General features: G+C 32.6%; 3 protein-coding genes across 3 annotated transcripts in view; 1 reads left to right on the top strand and 2 right to left on the bottom strand.

The window, feature by feature from the left end:
* Positions 1–152: 152 nt before the first annotated feature.
* On the bottom strand, positions 153–7460 carry LOC102602227 (DEAD-box ATP-dependent RNA helicase 28). The gene is made up of 19 exons (XM_006342003.2): positions 7061–7460; positions 6696–6884; positions 6534–6602; positions 6326–6432; positions 5763–5844; positions 5479–5652; positions 4982–5130; positions 4774–4869; positions 4453–4555; positions 4310–4372; positions 4064–4125; positions 3727–3823; positions 2849–2967; positions 2724–2766; positions 1687–1788; positions 1369–1470; positions 1197–1274; positions 749–1020; positions 153–573 (listed from the first exon to the last, which is right to left on the bottom strand). The coding sequence occupies exons 1-19, from the start codon at positions 7373–7375 to the stop codon at positions 558–560; spliced, it is 2238 nt and encodes a 745-aa protein (XP_006342065.1). The 5' UTR covers positions 7376–7460; the 3' UTR covers positions 153–557.
* Positions 7461–10639: 3179 nt separating this feature from the next.
* Positions 10640–16095, top strand: LOC102601892 (endoplasmin homolog). Its single transcript, XM_006342002.2, has 15 exons — positions 10640–10800; positions 11296–11416; positions 11507–11660; positions 11743–11823; positions 11925–12036; positions 12119–12245; positions 12331–12469; positions 13234–13351; positions 13634–13815; positions 13920–14135; positions 14263–14428; positions 14505–14646; positions 14735–14885; positions 15104–15505; positions 15604–16095. Exons 1-15 carry the CDS (start codon positions 10734–10736, stop codon positions 15844–15846), a joined length of 2421 nt encoding a protein of 806 aa, XP_006342064.1. The 5' UTR covers positions 10640–10733; the 3' UTR covers positions 15847–16095.
* A 3811-nt stretch (positions 16096–19906) lies between these two features.
* Positions 19907–27824, bottom strand: part of LOC102603458 (pathogenesis-related protein 5) — a 14508-nt gene continuing 6590 nt past the window's right edge. Inside the window, exons 2-5 of the mRNA XM_015306453.1 lie at positions 22476–22510; positions 21956–22261; positions 21485–21854; positions 19907–20378 (exon numbers count right to left, since the gene is read on the bottom strand). Coding sequence (XP_015161939.1) covers positions 20147–20378; positions 21485–21854; positions 21956–22261; positions 22476–22510 — 943 coding nt within the window. The 3' untranslated portion in view covers positions 19907–20146. The remainder of the gene's footprint in view (positions 20379–21484; positions 21855–21955; positions 22262–22475; positions 22511–27824) is intronic.

Raw genomic sequence — 27824 nt, 5'->3', positions numbered from 1 at the left:
GTTTAATACAAAATCTCTAAACATTAATCACTTGACTGATTGCAGAATCCTGATTAGAAGTGCTAATAAAACAGTCTGTTAAAAGAACAAAAAAATATTCACAAGAAAATACAATAATTCAAAACTTATCTTTTTAATGAAAAACGACAAAATTGGAGAAAATTAGAATTCATTTTGGTGAAGATATTAGCAACAATATCGTAAATATTTGTCAAAATCGAATACATGTACAGATACATGGAGTAGTCCAAACAAAACAACTACAAATGAGATAAATACACTCCGCAAAACTGAAACTAAGAACTGGGGACCTACTCATAAAATAAAGCTACAAGCTCAATATCAGCAAGACTCTACGAAGCTACTTGTCTTAGTACAAGTCGGGGGAGAATTCTTCAGACTAAGTTGTGTCTTCCACCAGGGAATCCGATAAGTGCGATCTCAAGTAAGTGTTTACATAATCCATCCTTTGTTACGAAGGGGTAGTCATGTTTGATAAGTCTACCTTGTTTCAGTAACTTGATTTCCAGTTCATTGTCATGGTGTATTGCAAGTGTTCACCTCCTCTTGTACCTGCACATTCAAATGATGTAAGAATATCTCGATACAGAAATATGATTAGAAAGCTGGAGTCTACATCATCGTTGCCTTCAGACGTAGATTAAACTACTTTTCGAAAGCTAATAGAGGACTAGTTTATCTTCTAATAAACAATGATATGGGAGAAGTTTTTAAATTTGAGTCGTACCGTGACTTGCTCTTGAATGAGGACTTTTTCTTTCCACCGGCATGAAGTGGTTTTCTTTGTTTTCTCTCACTCATATCATTTTGAAAAAGATCCTGCATTTCCTCTGTCCTGGATTCAGATGCTCTGCTTTTCGGTTTTGGTTTATTTCCGGCCTTTCTAACAATCTTGCCAGCATCAACTGCCTTGTTCACAGCCTTGACTGCTTTTGCACGACGATAAGCAAGATCAACTAGGGAAATTCCAGATTTCTCTTTCTTTGTTTTGTCTTTGACCTGTTGTTATTGTTGCTGTTAGAATCAGTTGAACCAAATAAAAGGATGCAATATACAGAATGGAAAAGTATCAAATATAGATTGCTATAGACGATGATGACCTGATAGTTTCTTATTTGAGATAACAGAAAATATGCAACAAGGTTGAAAATATGTGAAGAAGAGGAGATGCTTACATCATCTAAGTCATCTTCATCTTCTAATTGCTCTCGAGCAGCCTCCAACTTCCTTCTTTTCTTCCTCGGCAGATTTTTCTATAATAATCAGCTCAACAATGAGAATGATAAATAGAAAATCAAACGGAATTTCTGTATTCAAATTACAAAAAGTACACAGGATGACTAGCACCTCTCGTTCTCGCTTCCTCTTTTCCTTCATCTTCAGGTCTTCTGCATGTTCGGCACTCATTACCTTGCTCTCAGAACCATTTTCTTTGGCTGCTGCATTCTCCTGGAATGGCATTTGCATGTCAGCTAATATTTTAATCAAGCATTACAGCACAAGTTTTATTCAAAATATTTTAATTCAAGAGTTGTTCTTTGACAAAACCAAAAAGAAACTACAAGACTAACAAAACGAACAAGCATCATAAGTAACAGAACAGGATTTCATGCCATTATATAAAACGTCAATGCAGCCCAGATGTCCAACAAAGTGAAAAATCACCTTTGCTGCCTTTTGAACTAGCTTTTTCTCCTTTTCTGTGACAAACCATGTTCTTTTAGGACGTGAATAAATCTCATCCCTGTGGGCAATCATATTCTCTGCCTGCAAAGTCAAAACACCACGTCATCGTCATACTAAGCCATGCAGCATTTATTTAATGAATTTCATCTTCTTCGCTTCTGTTGTTTGATTCACACCAGTAATGGGATATATATCTTATTAGTTTCTTGCCCTTAACTCAACACGTTGGGTTAGCTTGCCTGTTGTTTCATTGCAAATCTTTTAGGAAATGAATTAACTTAAAAAGCAATAATTTTTTCTCCTTAATGAAAGGGCATAAGGCTGATGAGGCTACAGTTTGTTAGTTAAGGTCGAGATGTTATGCCAAGAGGTGTTCATATACTATCATAGTACAGAGTTGCCTTGAGCTGTTATGTTGGTATTTTGTTTGGTATATGGGGCTAGTCTCCACCAGTTGCCAGTTAGTGTGTATATAATGTAAATAGTGTTCCTAGTGCTGGACAGGAAAAAAAGGAGTTATAGATTCAATGTTTTTGATAATAATTTAGCTTAACATTTATTATTCAATCATAGAAGTGATAGCTAACAAAAAGAGATAAATTTTCCAAAGGAAAATGTTAGAAGATAAAGAGGGAAGAGAGACATTGAAGATCCGATGATATGACAAATACGGAAGCCCACCTATTTATTTTTTTTGATGACAAGGGAAACCCGCAGCCGCTACCCTTTGGGTGCGCACAGGGTAAAACCCATGCAATAGCTCGCAAACCACATAGGAGAGGTAACCCGCACTAGGCAAGCCCGGTGCGACGAGCTCGACCCAGAAGGCAAACCCCTTGCTTTCGCTGGCAAGAGGTTTCGAACTTGAAACCTCCAACATGGAAGTTCCAAGCCCAAACCATTGGGCCACCCCGAAGGGTGAATTTCATCGTTTAGAGGGAGGGTATCTTCAGACTTCTACAACATGAAGCAGTTGTTGATCGTTGGGTTCCCCAAACTTCACTATAATACATTACCTTATTTGCTTCCATTTCAGCTTTTCTTAGTGCCATCTCTTCCCTAAGAAACCAAAATTTGAGTTGGTTAGTAAATAAATTTCAGTTATCAAATTCAGTACAAAGTTAAGGTGATGAAATAACACCTCTCTTCTTGCATAACTGCAGACACTTGATCCTCAAGCTGTTCAATCACTTGTGCCCACTTAGTTATAGATTGCTCTGCTACAATTCGACTCTTTAGCCTTGAACCAGCTCGTTTAACCTGTAACATTAATTTTTTGGAGGATGGGGGGATAAGTCTCCAAGCACATCTTTTTATATCAAGCAGCCAATAGAAAAATCTGGAGGTTGTGCATCTAGTTGGTTCTTCTACCAGATATTATATAGACAGAAAAATGATTATTTTATTTTTAGACCAGCCTGACTGATAACCAAAACAATTGAGATTAAGTGAATGGTCAATAAGCACATACTCTTAAAAGAAAACTAAACACTTACTACGTTGCTTTAACCAGAGACTAAAAGAAAAGGATAATAGAACAAACATAATGAATACATCTAACCAACCAATGGTTCAAAAAACACAAATTCCTATTGATAGGTAAAATGGGGCCAAGGATGCAGTTTTATCTTAACTGATCTAAAATACATTTCCATAGAAAAAAAATACAGATGGTTATGCAGGTACTGTATAGTCAGAGATGCAACTATTTTAATTTTAAACTGAAAAAGTATAGCATTTTTTATCAAATAAAGGAGTACCTAACTAACATGCTTGAGATTAAGTGAAAGATCAACATGGACTTATCTCCCAAAAAAGTAAAATAGAAAGAGTGCATTGCTGCTTTAGACAGAACTAAACAGATATGAGCTACTAAACGCACCAAGCATCTAATTGGTCAATGATTTTGAACATACAATTCCCCACCAGTCGGAATGAAATGACTCGTAGACAAGGACAGATCAAGTAATTGAACAGGCACAGCTAAAAGATGTTTGAACAGAGTAGACGGACACTCACAATGGCTTTTAGAAGAGACCTATCATTATCTGAGACAAAGGTAACGGCATAACCTTCTCTACCAGCTCTAGCTGTCCGACCCACTCGATGAACGTAACTGCAAGGGAAAAGGAAATCAGGACTGCATGAAGTACGTGAAGAGTTTACTTGTACAAACTATCAGAATACCTTTGTAGAAGTATAAACAAAAGAAGAAAAAGAATATAAGCATGTAAGCGGTAAAAACGAAAAAAAATAAAATCATGAAGCCAGCAAAAGATAAGGCAAACAAAACATTATAAGCACAGCCATTAAGTGTCAATAAAAACAGCATTTGCAAGAAGAGTTGCAACTTTACCTAGTAAGATCACGTGGGCACGCAAAATTTATAACAGTTTGAACACCAATAATGTCAAGTCCCTGAAAAAGGAAGAAAAAAAGAGTCAAGTAAAATAAGAGAAGCCAATTATATTTCTGCTCCGACAATAACAGCAAAAATACAGATGTCAGCAGGACATAAAAGGGGAGCACTACATAGTACATACTTTATACAACTTCATGCTTAGAATAATCATACAAAACCAATTGGATAGAATCATCTTACACGAGCTGCAACATCGGTTGCAATCAAAAAATCCACTTCCTGTCTTCTGAAAAGTTCCAAAGCCTACAAAAATAAAAATTAGTAAGAAACTTCTCCACAAAATTATTCTTATGATTCCAGAAAACACACTTGATGGAACATACATCTAGACGCTGCGCTTGCGTAAGATTTCCATGTAGCTCAGCTGCTTTGAAACCAAGTAAACCAAATATAATTTTCAACCGATGAGCTGCTAGCTTTGTACCACTGTCAAGATAACCACAGAATTTAGCCTTCTGGACAAAAAGATAAGGCAAGTGGAAGTCTAGAAGATACAATCAAAGAAGAGAAATTATGTTGCAGTGTCCTACAATTATCAAGAGTCATACCCTGAAAGATAATCTATGTTATAGGGCATGAAATGGACAACACGATATACTATATCACAATAGAAAATGCTATTTTAGATACAGCTAGCTGAAAACCTGAAAACAATCACTTTGGAAGTGAAGGTCTTGGTGCACAATGCAAGGAGAACAGCTTCATGATTTCCTTCACGCATGCGCCGTATTCTAACTACCCTGTAGACAATGTTTCATCAGCTATCATACTTAAGAACTTAACAATTGAGATTACATTTAAGAAAAATGGAAACAAATATTAATTGTAAAGTAGAACTTGCTGATGCCTTACTCTTCAGTCAATGTTGCAGGCCGTTTCGTAGATGGATCAGCTGACAGGCGCAAAGGTTTATTCAGTGAGAGATTGATGAGATCATCAACTTCCTCAGTCATTGTCGCAGAAAACAACATGGTCTGTCTCCGCTTTGGACACAATCTAACCTGTATATAACCCCGGACATATTATTTACAAACCCCCCACCAGAACAAAAACAATTATTGGCAGAAGTGGAAGGAACTTCTGGACATCCTTTTCTATATATATTAAACAGTCAATGAGGTAATATTCTATACCTTGAAGGTTTTTATAGTAAATGAAACTACTTAAAAAATTCCTTGCAGAATAGAAGGTATAGCTTAGCATTAGAGTAGAAGTTTATTGAAATTTGAAACAAGTACAATTATGTTATTTATTAAGATAGTTATGATTTCATAAGCATACACAACACAAACTTGTCACACAGCTACCTTTGTTCTATACAAAAGGAAACCACAATGTTGAAGACATACCAGCTCACGAATTTCAGCACTGAAACCCAGCTCCAGTAGACGATCGGCCTCATCAAGAATCAATACTGCAAGATCATCCAAATCAACTGACATGGAGTTTCGTAGATGATCTATCATACGTCCTGGAGTGGCCACGACAATATCAGGCATTGTTCTCAAGGCTGCCTCTTGCACCTGAAATAGAGCACGACATTCCCATAATTGTTGGAAGCAGTAGCTGAGATACAAACTCAACCCAACCTTCAAGCTTTCCCTAGGAAGGATCAGGAAAGAGCTAAGCATACCTTGGTTGACAGACCACCAACAACCAGACAACATCTGATATCTGGCATAAATTGGGCAAGTTTACCTATCATACTATGAACCCTGGATAGCACAATTAAGACAGCGCAGTCAATAACTATTAGGGTTTGAGAAGAATCAATGACATACAATACAAAAGAAAAGGTAGTAGCTTGTATATAAATTGGAGGCAAGGATAGAATATAATTTTCATTCAAGGGGCAAACAATTCCATCTCTAAATTTGTACTAATAAAATTACAAGTTTGGACATAGAAAGCTTATATAATCATTGAAGAAATCAATGTTAACTGTATTCCTGGATGGAATTTCATTTTGTCAGAAAATGTATCCGCAATCTGGAACCCAAATAAGTTCTTATTCAATCAGTTCAGGCATCAGATGCAAAATCTTAATAGTTTCAGTTGCACCAAAAAAGGGACCTGCTTTGGCACACAGGTAGTGGAAACACCAGAAAATATAATGAATGAGAACAGAACAAGGTTGAGAAAAAGCAGCATTCATGACTCTCGCACACATTTTTTAGAAGCGAAAAGGAAACTTACTGAACAGCCAACTCTCTTGTTGGAGTAAGAATAAGAACTCTAATTGCAGGCCTATTTTTTGGACGGTACAACAGTCTCTCCAGTGTTGGTAAGGCAAAAGCAGCTGTCTGAAGAGACAAAAGGATAAAAGGAGCATAAATCAAAACATAACCAACTAAGACAACTAGCTAAATAAAAGTACATTGGATCTAACATCACAAGATTGTACCTTTCCAGATCCTGTTATAGCACTACCACATATATCTCGACCGGTTAAAGCCAATGGAATGCAGGCCGCCTACATAGAAGTACTACACATTAATACAAGAGTATAGATGCAGACAATGTTCATGGTAATAAATTACATTCAAAGTCTGCCAAGGAGAGACACCTGAATTGGGGTAGGCTTACTGTAACCCAATGCTTCACAAGCCCGAAGCAACGGCCTTGAGATATGGAGCTCAATAAACGAATTTGCATGAAATGTAACTCCTTCTGATGAGGCAAAAAATGGCTTCTTTTCAGCAACATGCGTATCTACATCATCGTCACCATCCTCATCATCGGGTCTGTACTCTTCCTGAAATTATCCAAGGAATTAACCAACTACGCTTCTAATATTGCCAATAACATAATCAGAACAAATTAAAGTTCAACAATAAAAATTCTAACTTTTCGAACAAATTAAAGCTCTCTATCACTGATATTCAGTAAAAAGCCTAAATTTTAGTTTAGAGAAACAGTAAGCAGTTTTACCTGGCGGTGAGGTTCTGAATCGTCGGAATCGGAATCTTCCTCGATTGGTTTAGCTATAGGAGCAGAGAGTTGTTGACGAGCTTTTGATATTTTGAAATCAATTGAAGTTGTTCTACGGTGGCTGTGTTCATCAGCAACGGATTCAGAGTAAGAAGAGAAGTCCCATGGAGATTGCGGCTTCTTATTCGTTCGAGGTTTGGGGTCGGCATCTTCATTATCTTCATCCACTTCATGTTCTTCTTCTTCACTGTCATCATTCTCCTCATACTCAACTTCTTCATCGCTGGGTTGTTCGAACGAGAAATCGGTAGCCATTGATACCAGAATGACTGCTGATTGTTGATTTTGTGAGGGTTTAAGAATTTGTGTTTTGAGTTGCAGGGTTTTACAAATTCGTATAACCTAGACATCGATATATTATTAATTTTATTAAACGTCGAAACTCCCCCTTATAGTTTGTTGAATCATGGAACAGCCTCTCTAACTTTTGAATACGACACTCCCTAACCTTATAATTAAAAAAGTTTTTAGAAAAAGTATTATGGAGATTTAAAAAATATATTAGGGATAAAATTGTAAAAAGGAATTATGATTTTGGCTAATTTTGACTTATAAAGACTTTATTTATAAGCATTTTTGGTTGTTAACAAACATCAAAATAAAAAATAAAAAATAAAAAATGGTTATAAATGAGTTCGACTAACTTATAAGCTGAGTCAATGATCTTTTATTTGTAATTATTTTTTTGTCTTCACTAGTATAAATTCATGACAGAAATGATGTATTAAATGGTAAGTGTTCTCTACTAAAAAAAAAAAAGAAGGTCACATAACTTGATTATGTTTGTTTGATGCACATATATACTATGTAGAATAACTTAAATTTGAATTTTTTTCATTTTCTTAAAGATCAAACTCATTAGATGCAAATTTCATTAAACTATTAAGAAACGTTAGTGCTATGTCAATTAAGTGTAGTCGTTTCTCTTATGTCTTGGTGATTATCGAAAATTAGTTTGCATACTCGTGTTTGGTTCATCTAAGAATGCAAGTAAAATATCAAAGAGAGTTATTCATGTTCAAGTAAATTTTAAGGAAAACTATTTAACTAGACATACATCATTATCATATGTATTAATTTTATCTCTACTTTTAAGCAATTACATATATTATCACTCTTAATATTTTATACCATGTATTTTAAAAGATGCGATCAAATAAACACATCCCTTAAAAATAGGATTTATTAATACCAGATTTGGAGTAAAATTCATTGAGATCAATCACTCATATAATAAACAAATCAAATACATCTAATCATTAAGTATATATCAGATACATAGAAGAAACATCAGATAAATAAAAGAATAGTCTAGATACATATAATGAACAGATCAGATACACAAAAATTCAAATTTTTAAACATTTTTCGGAGAAGGGTCTAAAATGTCCCTTAAGTATTTGAATTGGTACAAAAGTACCATCCATCCACCTTTCGGCTTAAAATACCCCCGTCGTCCACCTCCCTTGATCTTAATCATTTGGCTCATATTTGCCCTTAAATTTAATAGTTTCCTTAAAGTAAAATTATTAAATATTTATCTATTAATTTGCTTAATGTGATTGGTCCAAATTTAAACTCTTCTCAAATAGATAATAAAAATCATATTTTTAAAATTTTATTTTTTTATAAAACCACATATCATATTTTGACCTGATACACTTGAAAATAATATTAAAAAAATAAGTAATTTCATGATATCTTCCTATTGACCTATTTTTAATCAATCCCCAACTTATTATAACGGAACTCAAGTCATAAATGAGGATCCAACTAAAATTCATACTCACCCCGACTGATTGTCCATCTAATAAAAACATTATTTATATTAATATAAAATTTTCTATCAATTATCCAAATGCCTTGATCATTTTTTTTATTTATGTGGTGGGATGAGGCTGGGGATAAGAGAAATAATTATTTTTATTCTTTTAATTTGAATTTTGGGTACACACAAAAGAAAAAATGCAATATTCGTACATATTTGCTTAATGAAATCATCTTTTATTGAACTAATAATTATTTCTATATGAATGCGTCGTTATTTTCCTACTTTTTCTCTCTTGTTTGACATAAATTGAAAAAAATAAAATTTAAAATGGTGGAAAAGATCCAAATAGAAAAAAAATTAAAGAGATAAGAAGTGGTGTGGGGTGCGTAGAGAGTAGATGCCTAATCTCTTTTTTAGTTTTAATCTACTATGAAATTCAAAATAAAGTCAATCATGTGAGTTTATATATTAAGTAATTTCAAACTATTTTAACAGAAAATGGCCTAAAATGTCCTTAAACAATGAGATTTGGTACAATATTGTCCTTCATCCACCTTATGAGTATGATCCATTAGACATAAGAGTATTTTTGAGCCAAAAGGTGGACGGCAACGGTATTTTAAGGCCGAAAGATGGATGAAGGGTAATTTTGTACCAATTCGAATACTCGAGGGGTATTTTAGGCCCTTATCCAAATATTTATTTTAGGAGCCATAGATATACTCCAAAGATGTTATATGCGTGATATCCTTATTAATTTATGTTTTTCAGTTACATTCCTTATTTGAATACACTTAATTACATGTATCTGATTAATTAACATATATTTGAGACACATGTATCAGTTATATTCCTTATTTAGATATAGTTAATCATATGTATGTGATTAACATGTATCTGGACGCGTTAGATACGTGTATTCAAAGTGCGAATTATGATAGGCTTTGTAGTAGTGCAAACTCATGAGAAAGAAGGTAATTAACTCTTAAACTAGTGAGATTTGTGTTGTTTACCCAAATCTTAATTTATCTGTTGCCACTTTTATAGATATATGGATCTTTTTTTAAAAGATTTATCCGTATAATTACAAAGAAATAAATTATTAATTAACATATTTTAACAAGTGAAATATCTGACTATTACTCTTAATTATATAATTCGTTCTCGAATTTACTTTAATTGAAATAGTCAACAATGAAAATAGTGAATACATTTGTCATTCAATTCAATAAGGCTACAATTTTATTTTATTTTTTGAAACTCTAAGATAATCAGTAATCACTACACAATATTTATAACAATTTCTGACTCCCTTTGAATTAACACTTTGGAATGAGCAATTTATGCACACTAGATAAATCTTTCAATGTATTATACCTTGCAAATCACACCAAAAATATAAACTGCATTACGCAAGCTCCACGAAAACTACAAATTTAAATTTACTAAAAATGATAAAAGTTAGGAATACATAGGTCAATGTGAAAGCGAAAAATAATAAACGTAAGATTTGGGGTCGTCGTTCGAGTCTTCGTTTGAAGCTTTGGAAATTTCCAGTTATCCACGTCCGCTGAAGTAAGAAGAACCAATTAAAATCCGCCACGTAATCACAAACTCCACCATACCCGTCCGATCATCCACGCTGGCAACATTGGTCCAATCAGAGCGTAAGATCTCGTGGTGGTACTTGACACATCATTCCTGAGGCCCACCTACTGAAGCTCACTATATAAACACTCTCCGGATATGAAGCATAACTCCAGATCAACACTCTACTTTGAACGCTGCTTATAAAATTATCGGCCGGCGAGCTCTAAAGTTGAAATTCCGGTGACGGAGACAATGAGGAAGTGGACGATCCCGTTCGTCCTGTTTCTGTTGTGCCTGATTTTTCTTGTTCCAGATCAAGGTGAGTTAGGATTTATATCTTCCTTAATTTAAGCTTTCTGATGTATTTTATGCTCGTATGAACTTCATTTTGGAAGATTAGGGCTTTTTCCATTAGTCGAACATTTCGCCAGTGTCGGATGATTTATTTTTATGTTGTGAGTAGATATATCGCGTTGAGATCTTACAGAACTCTACTGCAATGACTGCAATTTTTTGTGAAAATGTTTATATTATGACTTGCCTTAAGAATCATGTGAATTTTTTTATCAAACTGCTGAGATTTTGTGTGTTGAATAGTCACATAGGGTAGAGATCTTAAGGAATATTATAGATGCTTAGATGAATGCTGCTAGATCCAGCACTGCGTGAGTAGATTGTATTGGATTTCTTAGTTTTAGCTGTTTCAGTTTGACAATTTTGTGAGGCTTTTATTGATCTGGTGTTACTTGATATTTGGTTCAACATACTTGTTATGTGATTTGCTTACATAGAAGTGTGTGGTTGTACTTGATAGGTCGAAAGATACAGGCAAATGCAGAAGCTGATTCTGATGCACCAGTAGATCCACCAAAGGTTGAGGAGAAGTTTGGTGCTGTTCCTAATGGTTTATCGACTGATTCTGATGTGGCTAAAAGGTTAGTGAACTGCTTTTAATTCATTTCATCTGTTTACTGTGGTTTCATTTGTTCATTCAATATTAAGTACTGTGTTATTACGTGATTTAGGGAAGCTGAGTCTATGTCAAGGAAAACTCTCCGAGCTAGTGCGGAGAAGTTTGAGTTCCAGGCTGAGGTCTCTCGGCTTATGGACATCCTTATCAACTCTCTCTACAGTAACAAGGACATCTTTTTGAGGGAGCTGATTTCAAATGCTTCTGATGTAAGTGTGCATTCTGTTTTTGGTGTCTGTTCCACATGATCTGTAGAACTTTTGTTCTGAATTTTTTTACTGTATGATTCAGGCACTGGACAAGATTAGGTTCCTTGCACTCACTGACAAGGAGGTTCTTGGTGAAGGTGATAACACTAAGCTTGAGATTCAGGTTAGTGATTCGTATCATATTGAATTACTCAATCTTTGTTCCTTACGCGTTGAGAATTTCTTTTTGAGCTCCTTTAATTTTGGTTATTTCATGGATTGCAGATTAAACTCGATAAAGAAAAGAAAATTCTTTTCATTCGCGACAGAGGTGTTGGAATGACTAAGGAGGATCTAAGAAAGAATTTGGGAACCATAGCTAAATCTGGAACTTCAGGTACTTTCTTATTCTTGACGTCATGTCCACGTAGTTGTCTTGAGATTGTGGACTTCTATTTACAGTTATTATTGCTATACAGCTTTTGTCGAGAAGATGCAGACAAGTGGTGACCTTAACCTGATTGGACAATTTGGCGTCGGGTTTTACTCTGTGTATCTTGTGGCTGACTATGTTGAAGTCATCAGCAAGCACAATGACGATAAACAGTATGTTTGGAGTGAATGCATTTATTTTCTTTATGATTGAAAGTTACTGGTGATGTAATACTTGCCTGTTAATATCTGTGTACAGATATGTCTGGGAATCAAAGGCTGATGGGGCATTTGCCATTTCTGAAGATACATGGAATGAACCTCTTGGTCGTGGAACTGAAATTAGACTGCATCTAAGAGATGAAGCAGGTGAATATTTGGATGAGCTCAAACTAAAGGTGAGTAGACAGAGATGCATACTGAAGGAAAATTTCTCCATATTTTGTTAACTAATGGGTACATGTCACAGTTTTCATCTTTTATGAGTCATCACTCATCAATAATCCCCTTATTATCTTTTCTGATGGCTCTTGTATCAGGAATAGTAGGTCATGAATTTATATATTGCTGTAATAGTTGGAAATAAATAATCTTGACTTTGACGTGACTTAAAATGCATCTCTTCTATTGGTCCTCCTTTAACATCTGAACCCAGAGTTTTAAAACTTTTTTTCTTAAACAACTCAACCAAACTGTATTCTGCTACTACTTACACTATCATTTTTGTCAAGTTTAGCAAAAGCACATAGTCTAACAATATAGTAAGGGGTCAATCATGCTCCTTAAGTCTTGGGTCATGATGAGTAAATGGAAAAGCTTATGGCTGATGGTAAATTTTCATTTTTTGAATTGAACAAAGTACCCTGATACTTTGGGATGTTTCTGTTTTTGAATTTTTTATTTGTGCTGTTGTATCTTGGAGTTATGACACAGTTAGCCCCTTCTAGACAGGGAAAAAAGAACCCTGATTTCTGTTTCCATTACCCTCTATTGGATTCATTCATAAATGAATGGGCAATAACTTTAGCTTTCTTGCTGTGAAATTTGGTCTATGTTATTGCTAGCTTCGGGTTTATTATATTTATGAATTACTATATTATGCTTTAAGGTTACTCCTGTTTCGACTCTTGAAGTGGCTTAATCTATTGTGCCATTATTTCAGGAATTGGTCAAGAAATATTCTGAATTCATCAACTTCCCTATAAATTTATGGGCAAGCAAAGAGGTTGAGAAGGAAGTTCCTGCTGACGAGGACGAGTCAATTGATGAAGAGGATACATGTATGATTCTCCTATCTTGACTTGCCAAGTACTGTTTGTGTTATTTATAAAAGAAGTGTTGTTTCAGTGTTAATCTGAGTCTGAATGTAGCATGCTTGTTGAATGAGCTGTTTCATCCTTCTTGTTCTTTATGTATGGAGAACAGAGGGATGAGGACTGGTGAAAACTGTGAAAGTACATAATAAGAGTAGGAAAAGAAGAAAAAAATTCTGCTCCCTCATTTCCTTTTTTTTACTTTTTCTTCTCTGTCAGTGGTCTTATGTCTGTCTATGTTGTGAACAGCTGAAAGCAGTTCTTCTGAGGAAGAGGGAGAAGAAGAAGATGAGAAAAAGCCTAAAACTAAGACAGTGAAGGAAACCACATATGAGTGGGAGCTTTTAAATGACATGAAAGCTATATGGCTTCGAAGCCCAAAGGAAGTGACAGATGAAGAATATAATAAGTTCTATCACTCTCTGGCAAAGGTAAATGTTCATATATTTCCTTCTAATGCAAATGTGGTTCGGGACTTAAAAGTTTCTTAACCATTGTTTTCCATTCGCTGAAAATCTATTTGTTATTTTACCAGGACTTCAGTGAAGATAAACCCATGGCGTGGAGTCACTTCAATGCTGAAGGTGATGTAGAGTTCAAGGCTGTTCTATTCATCCCTCCTAAAGCCCCTCATGATTTGTATGAGAGCTACTACAACACAAAGCAATCCAACTTGAAGTTATATGTCAGACGGGTTTTCATCTCAGATGAATTTAATGAATTGTTGCCCAAGTACTTGAATTTCCTAATGGTAATTTTAGTTCATCTAATACTTCACTGGCATTATAACAAAAACATCTCGATCTTCTACTACATATCTGATTCTATTAAAACTTATGTCCGAGTTTTAACACTGATTGTGGTGACATTTATGCCAGGGTCTTGTTGATTCTGACACCTTACCCCTCAATGTCTCAAGAGAAATGCTTCAGCAGCACAGCAGTTTGAAGACAATTAAGAAAAAACTCATCCGTAAGGCCCTTGACATGATCCGCAAACTTGCCGAAGAGGATCCGGATGAAACTAATGACAAGGAGAAGAGAGGTCTAATTCATATTCCTAAATTTGAAATTGTCTTATTAACTAAAAGTATCTAATTCTCATTCTTGGGACATTGCAGATGTTGAAGAGTCCAGTGAGGAAAATGAGAAGAAAGGTCAATATGCCAAATTCTGGAATGAATTTGGAAAGTCGATAAAGCTTGGTATTATAGAAGATGCAACTAACAGAAACCGCTTAGCTAAACTTCTCCGATTTGAGACGTATGCTCTCTTCTTTTCCTGCCTAGTCTTATACTTGATCAGTTTGTTGTCAGTTATTGATTTGTTGGTTTAATGTGCACAATTACAGCACCAAATCAGATGGTAAATTAACTTCACTAGACCAATACATCTCAAGAATGAAATCAAGTCAAAAGGATATCTTCTACATAACTGGAGCCAGCAAAGAACAGTTGGAGAAATCTCCCTTCCTTGAAAGGCTTAATAAGAAAGACTATGAGGTATGACTTCAATTTCAATTTCAACGATCAAAAATGAATTCTGTTTCAGTATAGCTGAAGTGATAACCTTGTTTTTGTGCCAATGCTGTGTTCCAAAATTACTAGTGATATCATAATTTTAGAGAACTATTCATAAATGTTTTAATTCTCATTTATATACATTCATAAAGTCTAGCCATAAAAACTCGTTCTCTAAATTGCCTTCTCTCACTTTCTAGGTCATATTGTTCACTGATCCCGTAGATGAATACCTCATGCAATATCTTATGGACTATGAGGACAAAAAGTTCCAGAATGTGTCTAAAGAGGGATTAAAGCTTAAGGATTCGAAAACCAAAGAGCTCAAGGAGTCATTCAAGGGGCTAACTAAGTGGTGGAAGACTACTCTTGCTAGTGACAACGTTGAAGATGTCAAGATAAGCAACCGTTTGGCCGACACCCCTTGTGTAGTGGTAACATCAAAATACGGATGGAGTGCATATATGGAGAAAATAATGCATTCACAAACCCTGTCAGATGCAAGCAAGCAGGCATACATGCGTGGTAAAAGGGTGCTTGAAATCAATCCTAGGCACCCAATTATCAAGGCACTTCGGGAGAGAGTAGTAACAGACCCAGAGGTACGTCGTGCCGCCGTGCTCTATCTTTTGTCAAATTCTAACTTCCTTAAGAGTTTCATGGAGTTTATATCTGACTGATTTATTTTGTTGCTTTACAGGATGAGAGTGTGAAGCTGACAGCAAAACTTATATACCAAACAGCTTTAATGGAGAGTGGCTTCGATCTTAGTGATCCGAAGGATTTTGCCTCCCACATCTACAGCTCAGTTAAGAGCAGTCTAAACATTAGCCCTGATGCAACAGTTGAGGAAGAAGAAGACGAAGCTGAAGAACCTGAGATTGAAACCAAGGCAGAAGAGGAATCTGCATCCGAAGAGTCTGAACTCAAGGATGAGCTATAGATAATTTCCTAAGATATGTTCTTTTTTCCCGGAAACAACACGTTGTTGTGCTATGTTTCTCAACACGTGAAGAATGTAGGAATAGTTTAGTTCATAGTTTAAACTTAAAGAATTTTGTCAGTCTTGCATTATCCTTGTTTTATTGTATGAGTTTGTCGGTCCGTGTAACAAATCTGGAAGGTCTTGTTTTTCCTAATTGGAACTGGTAAAAGCTCTAGTTTTCTAAGGAAACCAACTTTTAACGTATTACAATTGTTTTTCTTTCTAAATTTTACTGGAAAATAAGTAGTGCTTGACCATTATTTGATACTGTCGAATCAAAAATTAAAATGAATCAGAAATTATAATATGTACAAAATGTATGAGTCGTGTATACTCGTATTAATTATACTAAATATATAGCATATACTATACATACATAATCAATGTATATTTCAATCATATTAATAAACTAGTTGATCGAACAATATATATTCATAACTTTCCGGTGCTTTATATGCGATGGTCCTGTCATTCGACGAGGCGTCAGGTTTGGTTCATTGCTTTTGGGTAGGGGTGTACATTACCGGATTGGTTCGGGTTTTTCAAATATCAAACCAAACCATTTGTGTAAAAAATTTAAATTTATAAACCAAACCAAATTAATAAAACTCGGATTTTTTTGGGTTTTTCAACTTCGGGTTGGTTCGAGTTTTTCAAATACCAAACCAAACCAAACCAAACCATTGTGTCGAATTTTCAAATTTTTAAATCAAACCAAATATTAAACCTCGAATTTTTTCAGGTTTTTGGATTTTTCTGATGAAGCATGCATACAAACATATAATTAACTTGTGCTCCAAATATTTCTTTAGTCCAATCAAAATACAACTATCTAAGGTGTTTCTTAATAAAATAACATAAATTATGAGATGAGTGATGACACTAAAATATTCAATAAACAATAATAATGAAATCATCATATAAAATAAATAATTGCAAAGTCATAATGAAAATGATCATAATTCAAAAGTACTAAATCATGCTAAAATAAGTCTAATAAGTATTAGTTACATGATTAAACATTAAAGAACAAATAAAATTAGATTATGTATTTTAAATGTCTAAACCAATGTTTCTAAATAACAAATATTCAACATTATTGTCATTTTTAGTATTGAGTTAATTTATTTTGTTAGCATAGTATTGATTTGATTTCGAATTGAGCTTTATTAGAGTTACTAATAAGTAATATCTATGGATAACCTTTATTCGACCATTCAAAATTCTAAGTCTCAAAAAACTTGAAAAATATGTTAAAAGATAAAAATTATGAAAACGTATAAGTAATGCTTAGAAATTACATCAAAGTAAATACTTTTATGTATAAAATAAATTTTTTTTAAAAAAAATATAATGTCGGGTTGGTTTGATCTTGGGTTGACTTTTTTTAGTTAAAATCAAACCAACCCAAGCATAGTCGGTTTTTTTTTCCCAATACCAAACCAAGCTAAAACAAATCATTAGTTGAATTTTTTTTCCGATTTGACTCGATTCGCAATTTGATTCAATTTTCGATTCGATTTTGTACACCCCTACTTCTGGGCATAAACGGTACGGTTGGGCCGATATATGTGGTGGGAAGGAAAATGGGCCTTAGGGAATTCTCCACTGTTGCGAGGCTGATTTACACAAATATTCTTTTTTATACCACTATTTTGTTTTGTTCCTACTATAAATGTTATACAAATATAGCTCTTGGAAGATTATTCTTTCGAACTCCATAAAATTCGGGTTTAAGAGGTGGCGATCGATAGTGTTCCAAAGCGCCATAACGACGTGCATTAGAGTGTTATGGTTGTCAATCAAGATATCTTTGTTTTTCATGGAGAGTGTGGTATTGCAAACTTTCTTTCTTTGGATGACATTCTGACAAGACTTGGATATACGATACCATCAAGATTTTGGTGTTGTAATCGATTATATATTGTTCAATTCTCAAGATAAAATATTAGACAGAGGTATCTAATTTGGTATTAACTTGACATTTTCTCATAAATTTTGCTCAAAATGGATCTTATATGGTCTAAAAAATTGTCAAGCTGCTCTCTTAATTAATTAGCAAATTGTTCCTCTGTTGTTATATAAATTATACGTGTAAAATTACAAAGGGATTATTACACTAAAACAATACAAAATCCCTTTGTTAAAGTAAAAGAAAGAGCCATATGTTGTTAGTCCAAAAGTTTGTCTTGCTTTTTCTGCTTAGGTAAAATTAATATTTTAACAAAATAATTTTAAAGCTTAATCAATAATTCTTTCTATATGTAATAAAGCTTTAAGTAGATGCTGGGAATTGAAGAAGTTTGATTGGTGATGCTATAAATTTAAGAAGAAAATGACACCGAAAGTGAAAAAAGTGTAATTCTTTAGTGCATCTCTCATCAATTTAGAGCTGGACGCTTGGATCTTTTTTTTGATTCCTTTTTTATATTTTCTTTGCCTTTTTATTCAATTATTTTACTAGTGTGTCACCTTTTTATTTTCATTTTTTGGACTTTCTTTTTAGTAATTTAGGTGGAGTTGACTTGAAGACTTTAATTCTTAGAACATTGTATTATTTAAATCGGTTTATTTATGTTTTGTTTAATTTTACATTGAATAACTCGTATTCTCATGAGCAATGATCAAAGCAAGAAGCATACAAGATCAAACCAAAGCTCTCAAATGATGGGTAGAAGTGTATTTAGTATACATTACCAACTAGTAGTTAGCTGGAACTTATAATTAGTCATTAGATAGCATCTTCTTCCATGAATAACCAAACCATAATCACAACTAATCACATTTTAAATATATATATAGAGAGAGAAATTCTATAGATTCATTATTATTAAAAAACATAAATCATATATTAGCTTATTTTATATCAATTATTGTTTGATTTCAATGAGTTCGTATTGAGATAGACAAACAAAAGGATAGTTGGATGTATATCTAATTAGTAGAATGGATAGCTCGGGAGTGAGATTAAGAAAATAATACTAAGTAGTGAGAGCATGTGTGGATCGCTTCTTAATTTAATATATATTTTTTTCTTTATGTGTTGTATATTAATTCAAATTTTGAAGTGGAAATATTCGGGACGAATCCCAAGTACATAGTACTTTTCCTTTTATTATATCTAGCATGACACGAATTTAAATTAGTAAATCAATTGATTCTCGATATATACTTAATGGCTATACCAAAAAAAGAAAAAACGGATATATTAATATTAATGTTTTATAGTTTGTTTGATAAGTAAATAATTCAAGATTTGATATGAAGAATCATTTGTTCTGTTTAGCATTTTGGATCTACATTGGACAATAACATATCTGCTGGGGGCCAACATGCACTACTTAGAAAATAAAATATTAGCGAAAGATAAAATTTCATAGTTAAATAATAAAAATTTCATGATATATAATTTTATTTAACGATGGATTAATAATGGTCAATGAAGTATAAGAAAAATCTATTAGTAGCTAAGATTTTTAAAGTTTTTTAACGGCAAATTAACAAAAAAAATTGTAGCTAATTTCATATTTTATTTATAATGATAGATTCCATCTTATATATATTAATTTGTAGCCAAAAAATACTGTAACACTTACATTACAACTACCAAGTTAACAATTTCAGTAAAGTAGTTGGGGTCAGCTTAACCAAAAACCAACCAAAGTACCAACTATTATGCTCAAATAAAGCAAAGTACTAAGTACTTTTTTCTCATTTTTCTGAATCAATTCCCAATGTTTACGATACTTTCCTCGTTTCATAATAAGTGTTATTTTTAGTTTGTAATTGTTCATCCTCAAAAAGTAAAATACATATAATTACTAACAAATCCTTAATAAATATTTTGAAAAAGAAGTAATTCTTAATAGGTTTTTAGTAAAATACCTTGTTGATTACACGAAACACCACTTATTTTAAAATAAAAACATCATTTATTATGAAATAGAGCGAGTACAAATTAAAGAATTTAGGAAAGCTAAGAATGTAAAATTCAATAAAGATATATCCTTTTCTGAATCTTACAAATGTTCCTAGATGTTCTCTTTAAAAAAAAGTGGTACAAAAGCAAATGTGAACACTGCAATAATAAGTACTACTTTGAGAAATTGCAAATTAAATCTCTATACATATGAAACCTAAAAAAATGTGCTTTACAAGAAGAAGAAAAAAAATCATCAGCCTTTTTTTTTTTTCTTGATCTTCTTCAAATGTGAATATCTCAAGTCACCATCAAAATGTAGAAATTAAATTGGAAAAATTAAAATATTAATAAAAAGTGAAGAAAAGAAAAGATTAAAAATGCAATTTTTATGTCAAAATAAGAAAAATTTGTTCGTGATGAGTCCCCCGTCATAAAATCCGGTAACCATGAACTGCCAAATGGAAATGGATCCTCCGCCGGACTAGAACCCGACCCGGACCCGCCATTTCCGATAGAAAATCCTTTTCCGTTGCCGTTCAACGGCGAAGAGTCTCTCGATGATTTTTGACTGCAAGCAAATATAAAGTCTTATGAGATTTAAATCTTACTTTAAATAAAACGACATGTATAATAAATAATAATAATTTATATCATCCCAATTTATTGCATGAAACTCACGTCGTTAAATGCAATAATACATTAATTTGACATTTTTATACTTAAATAACAATAATAACATAGTTAATGTAATCTTACAAATGAGTCTGAATAAGGTAGAGTATGTTACGGGGATGAAAACATTTTTTTCGATAGATTAGTGACTCAATATGATAGTTAATACATATATGATATCGAAAGCTTTATAAAAGAGCTTTCCAAGAAAATTATGTCGTTTGTTGTGATGTAATACTAACAAGTTTATCCAGTTAAAAGAATAAAGTGTAAATGGACATTTGAGAAAAAAAAATAATCAAAAGAAGATAGTATTTCATTTGTTCTACGGAAGAAAAGGTGGGAAAAAAAAGAGACAAAAATGTTCAAGATAAGATAACAAAATGAAGCCACTAAAAGATTCTCTATATTAGTAATTGCCAACTAATACTACTCTTATATTCTTTAATACTCTCACTAATATTCTATTAATTTTCTTAATTAAAAAGTAACAACTCATCTAACAACCACGAAAGTCACTAATCACCCATCTTAAATAGTTGTCCACCTCAAAAAATAAAGTTAGCAGATGTATATAATATATGTATATATTATGTATATTTGTTAGAGGTTGTAAATATTTTTGACTGAGCGATCAAGACGAATAGATAAATTATCTTTCTGACACAATAAAAGACAATATTGTCCTACACTTCATCAAGACGAAGATCAAAGGGACAACTTGAAATATGCTCTAAAGTAGTACAGTAATATCTACTCAGCCTTGTGCTACAATGAGCTAAAAGCTAGTTAGGAAAAAAAAGGATTTCCAATTACAAAAAAGCAATTTTGATTCAGAATAACACGTCATTATTACATACTTTTATTACTTTATGAATAAATCAACGGACAGCGACAATGATAAAAATAAATAAAAAGGTAGTAATAAAGTAGCAGAATAAAATTTGAATAACAATATTACGATAAAAATAATATTTTTTAAAAATTTATTATTATTTTTACCTTGTTAATGAAGGACAGAATGTTATCGTATAATCAGCTCCGGTACACGTAAAAGTACTCGTAGGATCATCGTATGCGTAGCTATACGATTTTGGGCACGCGTTTTTAAACATCGCCGAGTAGCTAGACGGCTTACAGGTGGAAGGTGAACCGTACGCGCCGCTGCAACAATATTCAGGGGTACCAAATGCTTCACATGCACTTTTGCATGCTTGCCCATCCCCGACCCGTAACTCATTCGGGCACATTCGGTTCAAATCCTTGGCACAACCCATTGTCTCGCATGGACCCGACCCGCCAACCGCTTGGATTGCCATTGGTAAATTGTATCCGTCAACTAAGCTAATATCGTAGAAATCTTGCTTCACACCTGTTGAAAATATAATTCAAATTTTACTATCATTTATTATGATTTTTTTTACGTGCTTGCATGAGAGTTGTTAGATAAGATGATTGTATAATTCAACGTACCTGAGAAAATAGTGAATTCCGCGAGGGTGGCTGGGGGAGTTGCTCCGGCACCATTGCATTCCATTTGGTTTGATCTACAATCGCCGGTGGCACAATTTCCTTGACCGGTGTTGGGATCAAAATTACAACCGGTTCGACCCCAGATCCGACCCGACCATTGTTGTGGAGGTTGGAATACCCGTGAATCACCCGGGGCAAGTATGAACCCGGTACTATCCAGTTTGTCACTACCTGCATTGGCTAATATTCCGGGCCATACGTTGTAGTCACATCTGTTTATTAAATTAAAAGTAGTACCATCAATTCCTGCGAAAGAAAATAATCTGAATTAGTGTCATCGATAAAAATATGATAACAATAACATATTCAGTGTGTTTGACAAGTGTGATGATCTAAGAAGGATTAGAATATATGTATGTAGATCAACCTTACCTCTACCCCGAGAGGTAGAGAGGTTATTTTCGATACCATCAATAATATGATGATTATATGAAATGTGTAGCACATATATTGTACGTACCGTTGTTGTTGGAGAAGAAAATGAAGATGAAAAGAATGAAGGAAGAAGAAAATGATAATTTTGAGGACATTATATTTAGAGAAAAATATTGAATGATGAGAAACTAATTAAGTGGATATATATATTTTGTGTAGAGGAATTAAGGAGTTGGAGAAAGGGAGTTTATGAGATGATCATAAAAGGCTATAAATAGAAGAAGAGTGATGGGGATTGGTGTTGGTGTTGGGTGTGTTAATAGTTAGTTGTAGTAGTACTATATATTAATTAATTTCCCATAAAATAAACAAGTAATCAACTATGGTATGCTTCTTTTGGGAGTTTTAAAAAAAGAAAAGGAAAAGGCTTTTGGTTTATTTTGTTTTGTCTCCCATTTATTTATAGTATTCGTATTGGAGCTAGATTGATTCAGATTCATGTAAAATCTATTTAAAAGAAATATTCTTTATCAAAAAAAAAATTCATATAAAAAACTCGATAAATCAAAACTTCTGACTAAGAGAAGAATAACTCAATCTACTGCATGACGGTAAAGGGCTTTTGGTTACGTGAATGATCAGAATGAGAAAGAAAACAGTTGTAGCAGTTAAAGAGTGGAAAATGAAAGAGTGGAAAGCTATGAACTGACAGAGTGGAAATGTGTAATATAATTATATTGGAATGGATTTAAGTTATTTACATAGTAAGTAGAATATTATTAGAATTTAGATCACTAAAAGAATATTTATAAAGTTTTCTTAAAATTTAAAATTCATAATCATGAAAATAAATTAAAATAAGTTATCTTCTAGAATATTAAAAGTTTCCTAGTAGACTCAAAGGCGAATTCAAAATTTGAAGACTTCGGGTGCATCAATATTACCTTAATTAGCTCAAATATGAGCTCTAAGCTAAGCTTAAAACAAAAATAATGAAAAAGGGTTTTAGCTGGATTTGATCCCTACTCTGAGGATGATTTCTCTAGCTTTTACCATCAGCAAAACGACAATCCTATACTTTTCATGAGTGCATTGTTATCTATATCCTAATTTCTGCCAATTTCTCAAAATAAATATACATATGATATTTTCCAATGTTAGTGGGTGCACATGCACTCTTTCCTAAAGGTGTTGGTCCGCCTCTGTCGGTAGTGTAAAAGTTCTTTATATGCAACTTAAACTGGAATGGATATATATATATAAATGTGTGATGCTAATATCACCTAACATACATTAGACCTCGCTGGTAGAACTATACTGACTATATTATATATTTGAAATGTAAATGAAAAAAAATCAGGGATATGCCTACTTTTGGTCTAGTCCCTTCTACTCTATATATAATATATACTTTCTTATTCCATTTTAAAAATAATTTTCAATGATTTTTTTTATAGAATTTATGAAAATGTACCACTAGATATTTGTGTAAATGGTTCAACTTTAAGTAAAGTTATCTGTTGTAACTTTTATAGTAGGCTAAATCACATTGGTTAATTACTCACTTTTTGCAACCAAAGCAACGTAACGACAGCAGACCAAAAAAAAATTACAAACCAAAATTTTATAGATCATCATCACATTTGACATAAAGTTTTCATTATGTGAACCAAAACTTTTATTAGTTAAAAAAAAACAGAGATAAGCTAAAGTTTTCAAGATTTTGTTGCTTTAACCTAAACGGTCCTGAAAAAGGCTTTGATGGAAAAAATAATTAGTTGCTCTTATGCATGAGAGATTTTGATGTACCATTAAAGGTTCGAGCTCTGGATATGGATTTCTTATAGTAGAAAATACATTCCCCTTAACATGGGACTTATCGATGCAAATTTAGAGTTAGTTGGGTCTAAAAATGGACATGAAACACCGAGTGGAAAAGAAGAAGAGATTTTTATGTATATATCATCAAAGGTTTGAGCTTTGAGTATGGAGTTTCTTGTAGTAGCTAGGAAACACATTTTCCTTAATTTGGACTTATCGATGCAAATTTAGATTAATCAAGTCTCAAAAGATATCGAACACTGACAGGAAAAATAGAAGAAATTTTATTCAAGTGTACAAGGATCTTTATAAATTAAATATTAGATTTGGAATAATACTGTGCTTAAATTGAAGGGTAGTAATAATGTGCTTAACTAGGAAGGGTAAAGTTTACTAATTACGTTGATGTGAAAAAAATAATATATTTCTACTTTAATGTGATATTATCTTTTACAAAGAGCAGAACCACAATAAAAGTGTTATAAACTAATAGGTTTTTACTAATTTAATAACTTTAACTCAAGCATTAAATTTGTATTAATCAAAAGTCGTAATCAGAATTTTAATTATGAATATTTGTTAGATTATATATATATACCTCAGCTCCTTCAAATCATATGAATTTACAGAGTCCGTACAACAAAATCTTAAAAGTTCTGAATAAAAAGATTTAATTTCAAGATTCCATGTTTGGCCAATTATATGGAGACCAAGAGACCAATTCCTGTTAAACCCTTGTCTATTTTATTTTTTTTTAAAAATATTCCATCGGTAGTGTTTGATTTTCTTAGTTTGTATTAATGTTTGATTATATTTGGATTCGTTCTAAAAGGTTTCATATAAAGATAAAAAAATTATTAACAAAAGAAATATCATACTCGGGACTTGAATTCAAAATTATAATATAAAAATACAAAAATATGTAATATTTCACCACAAACCTCGTTGGTAACACTAACACTTTCTATATGAGTTCTTTAATTAAATTTGATTCCTCTCTCTAATGAGGATACTGTCTAATGTTCCAATTTCCACCTAACAAAAGGTGAAGAATTTTTTTATAAATATTTTTTTCAAATGGAATTGGATTCTCAATGATCTGATAATTGATTGTTTTTAATTAATCAATTAAATTTTAATTAATAATACATCGTACCAGAATCAATGAATAAATGCATGCTTCCATGGTGTCCAATGATTTAAAATTAATCGAAAAGCCTAAGTGAAAACGATACATTAAAATTCCAAATTTAATGAATATCTCCTTAATTAAGCAGTTAATAATAACTAAATTAAATATGAGCTAGCTCGATATAAAAATAATCTATAACTCAAGTTAAACTTCAAATTTTAATACTCTTTTTTTTTTCTTTTCAAATTTTGTGACTAGTCAAACTAAATCACATAAATTAGAATAACCGAGTAATATATTTCATAATTCTTTAATTCATAGTAGTCTAAGCACTAAAACTTGGAACAATTTCAATACTTCAAGGGTATTTTAGGCTATTTTCCGATAAATAAATAAAGGATGAACAATTCATTTTCTTAATTTGAAGAAAGGAAAAGTAATGGGCCCTTGGGAAGAAAGGAAAAGTAATGGGCCCAACATGTCCATTGGGCTTATGCATCAGTACTTATGTCATTTTGGGTCCTTACCAATCTCTACGTAAGAGGTCAAGTCAAATATGCAACTTTTTAAAATAATAAATATTACTTTTAGGTTATATTAATTACAAAGATATTGCACTATATATCCATGTTATTTCAGGGAAACATCTAAAGTAAAATAAATTAAATACCTAAAAAGAAAGAAATTTAGAAGAAAAAAAAACACCAACATTTGCATATATAGTGTGTGTTTACTTCATTAAATCACGTAATTATGAAAATTACATTAATTTAATTTATACGCCATCCCGGGTGTGGATAAGTTTTTATCAGTTATTATTCTAAGGGACTGAAGGGTTAAAATGCATAATTATCTCATCTACAATCTTAAATACGGAAAATGAGATATGTGAACCAGTGTGTTGGTTACGGATTCAACTGAATCAAGTAACCTTGGTTCAAACTATGAATTTATAGGAAGAAATTCATTGAATACATATGGATTATTAATTTAGAATCTAGTAAAGTTGAAGAATTAAAATTTCAAATTCATAAACCTCAAATTCTAATTTCGCTTCTGATGGGAACAACACATGCACATGAGTTAATCTATCTTAAACATCGGAGAAAATCTCGATTAATAATTTTTTTTGCACATACACCAAGAAAAAATCACGATAAATATTTTGAACCGGGACATGACGGTTGGCGGCAGGTTCACGTTAGAATAATGCTGTCGTGGAATGCACTTTGACAAGAATGACCCACACGATCAAATTGGTCATTTAGAGACTGGAGAATTCTTTAGGAAAAAGAAGAAAAGAAAAAGATATTAAGGTGAAATTAATTAAGGACACATCTACATGTGAATGTAACTTTATAATTAGATCAATCTTGTTAGTCATCAACCACAAAATTAATTTCAACTTGTTTTTACGATAAGAATAGGACTACTTTAATTATTTTAATTTAATGTAGAAAAAAACAAAGTTTTTTGTGGTATGCGTGTTCATGTTCATATAAAAATCCTAATACTTGTTCATGATTTCGTGTAAAGTCAATAACGGTGCATAAATTTTTTAAAAAAAAATTAGATTAAAGTTTTACTCATTGACTATATAAAAAAATAATACAAAAGCTTATAGTAGATATTATAACTTATAAGTATCCAGTATCCTCACTATGTATATGGATGACAAGTTACACTAATCATGTAAGCTTTTTCGTAACTTTGGTGAATAAGATTTAAATTCTTTTTTCGCGTGTAAATTCAATTTTATCGAGCTAGTGAGTAGTGAGTATAGTATATCAAATACCATATAGTTAAGTCAAAAAACATTACTAAGTGCTTCTTTTTCAGACCAAAGTTAGTTGCGTACAAAGTTGAATCTTGAGTTCTAGCTACATATTGATGGAAACTCAGTAGCTTTGTTCAATTATGAATGAATGTCATTTAGAAACCAATATATTATCTTTTCTAACATTGAGAATACATAAACTCAAAATTCTGAATATAGCTTATGACGTCTATAACTTATCAATGAATCTTTCTCCTTATCATTATTGGGCAAACATGATCACAAATTTTAATTGAAAAAGTAGAATTTAGAGTATAACTAGGATAAGATTGTGAAAAGGAAGTTGAAAGATGACAAGTAGAGAGGTATAGAAAACACTTCACATGGAGAAAATCTGAAAAGTAATTTGACCTTGATAAAATAAAATCTAGAAAAAACAAAAGGCTGTGGTGCTGATGAGAAAAGTAGCTATTCCCACGTAGTCCACTTGTTCTTTTTGGCTTGCATTGACCCTTAATGTACCACAATATCTCTATATTCTTTCAAATACTCTCAAGAGATCTCTACTCCTTTAAATAAAGCAAAGGCACATCTATTTAGTCATGATCATACTTCAAAAATAGGGAGGGGGGGGGGGGGGGTATATTTTTAGTTCATGTCTTAAAGGGGATAAAAATAAACACTTTTTAATTAAAGAAACTTTA

The sequence above is a fragment of the Solanum tuberosum genome, unplaced genomic scaffold (assembly GCF_000226075.1).
Source record: "Solanum tuberosum cultivar DM 1-3 516 R44 unplaced genomic scaffold, SolTub_3.0 scf00032, whole genome shotgun sequence".
Classification (NCBI taxonomy): domain Eukaryota; kingdom Viridiplantae; phylum Streptophyta; class Magnoliopsida; order Solanales; family Solanaceae; genus Solanum; species Solanum tuberosum.
The sequence above is the reverse complement of the archived record's forward strand: the minus strand, read 5'-3'. Positions and strand labels throughout refer to the sequence as shown.

Bases quoted from the DNA above. Each gene is read 5' to 3' on its own strand.
- LOC102602227 (XM_006342003.2), bottom strand. From the start codon at position 7,375: ATGGCTACCGATTTCTCGTTCGAACAACCCAGCGATGAAGAAGTTGAG. The intron at 5,845-6,325 runs GTAAGTTTCCTT...TGTGCTATCCAG, and splicing joins ACAAGAGAGTTGGCTGTTCA to GGTTCATAGTATGATAGGTA. The intron at 2,767-2,848 runs GTGTTATTTCAT...TTGGTTTCTTAG, and splicing joins GCAGTTATGCAAGAAGAGAG to GGAAGAGATGGCACTAAGAA.
- LOC102601892 (XM_006342002.2), top strand. From the start codon at position 10,734: ATGAGGAAGTGGACGATCCCGTTCGTCCTGTTTCTGTTGTGCCTGATT. The intron at 14,429-14,504 runs GTCTAATTCATA...GGGACATTGCAG, and splicing joins TAATGACAAGGAGAAGAGAG to ATGTTGAAGAGTCCAGTGAG. The intron at 14,886-15,103 runs GTATGACTTCAA...CTCACTTTCTAG, and splicing joins TTAATAAGAAAGACTATGAG to GTCATATTGTTCACTGATCC.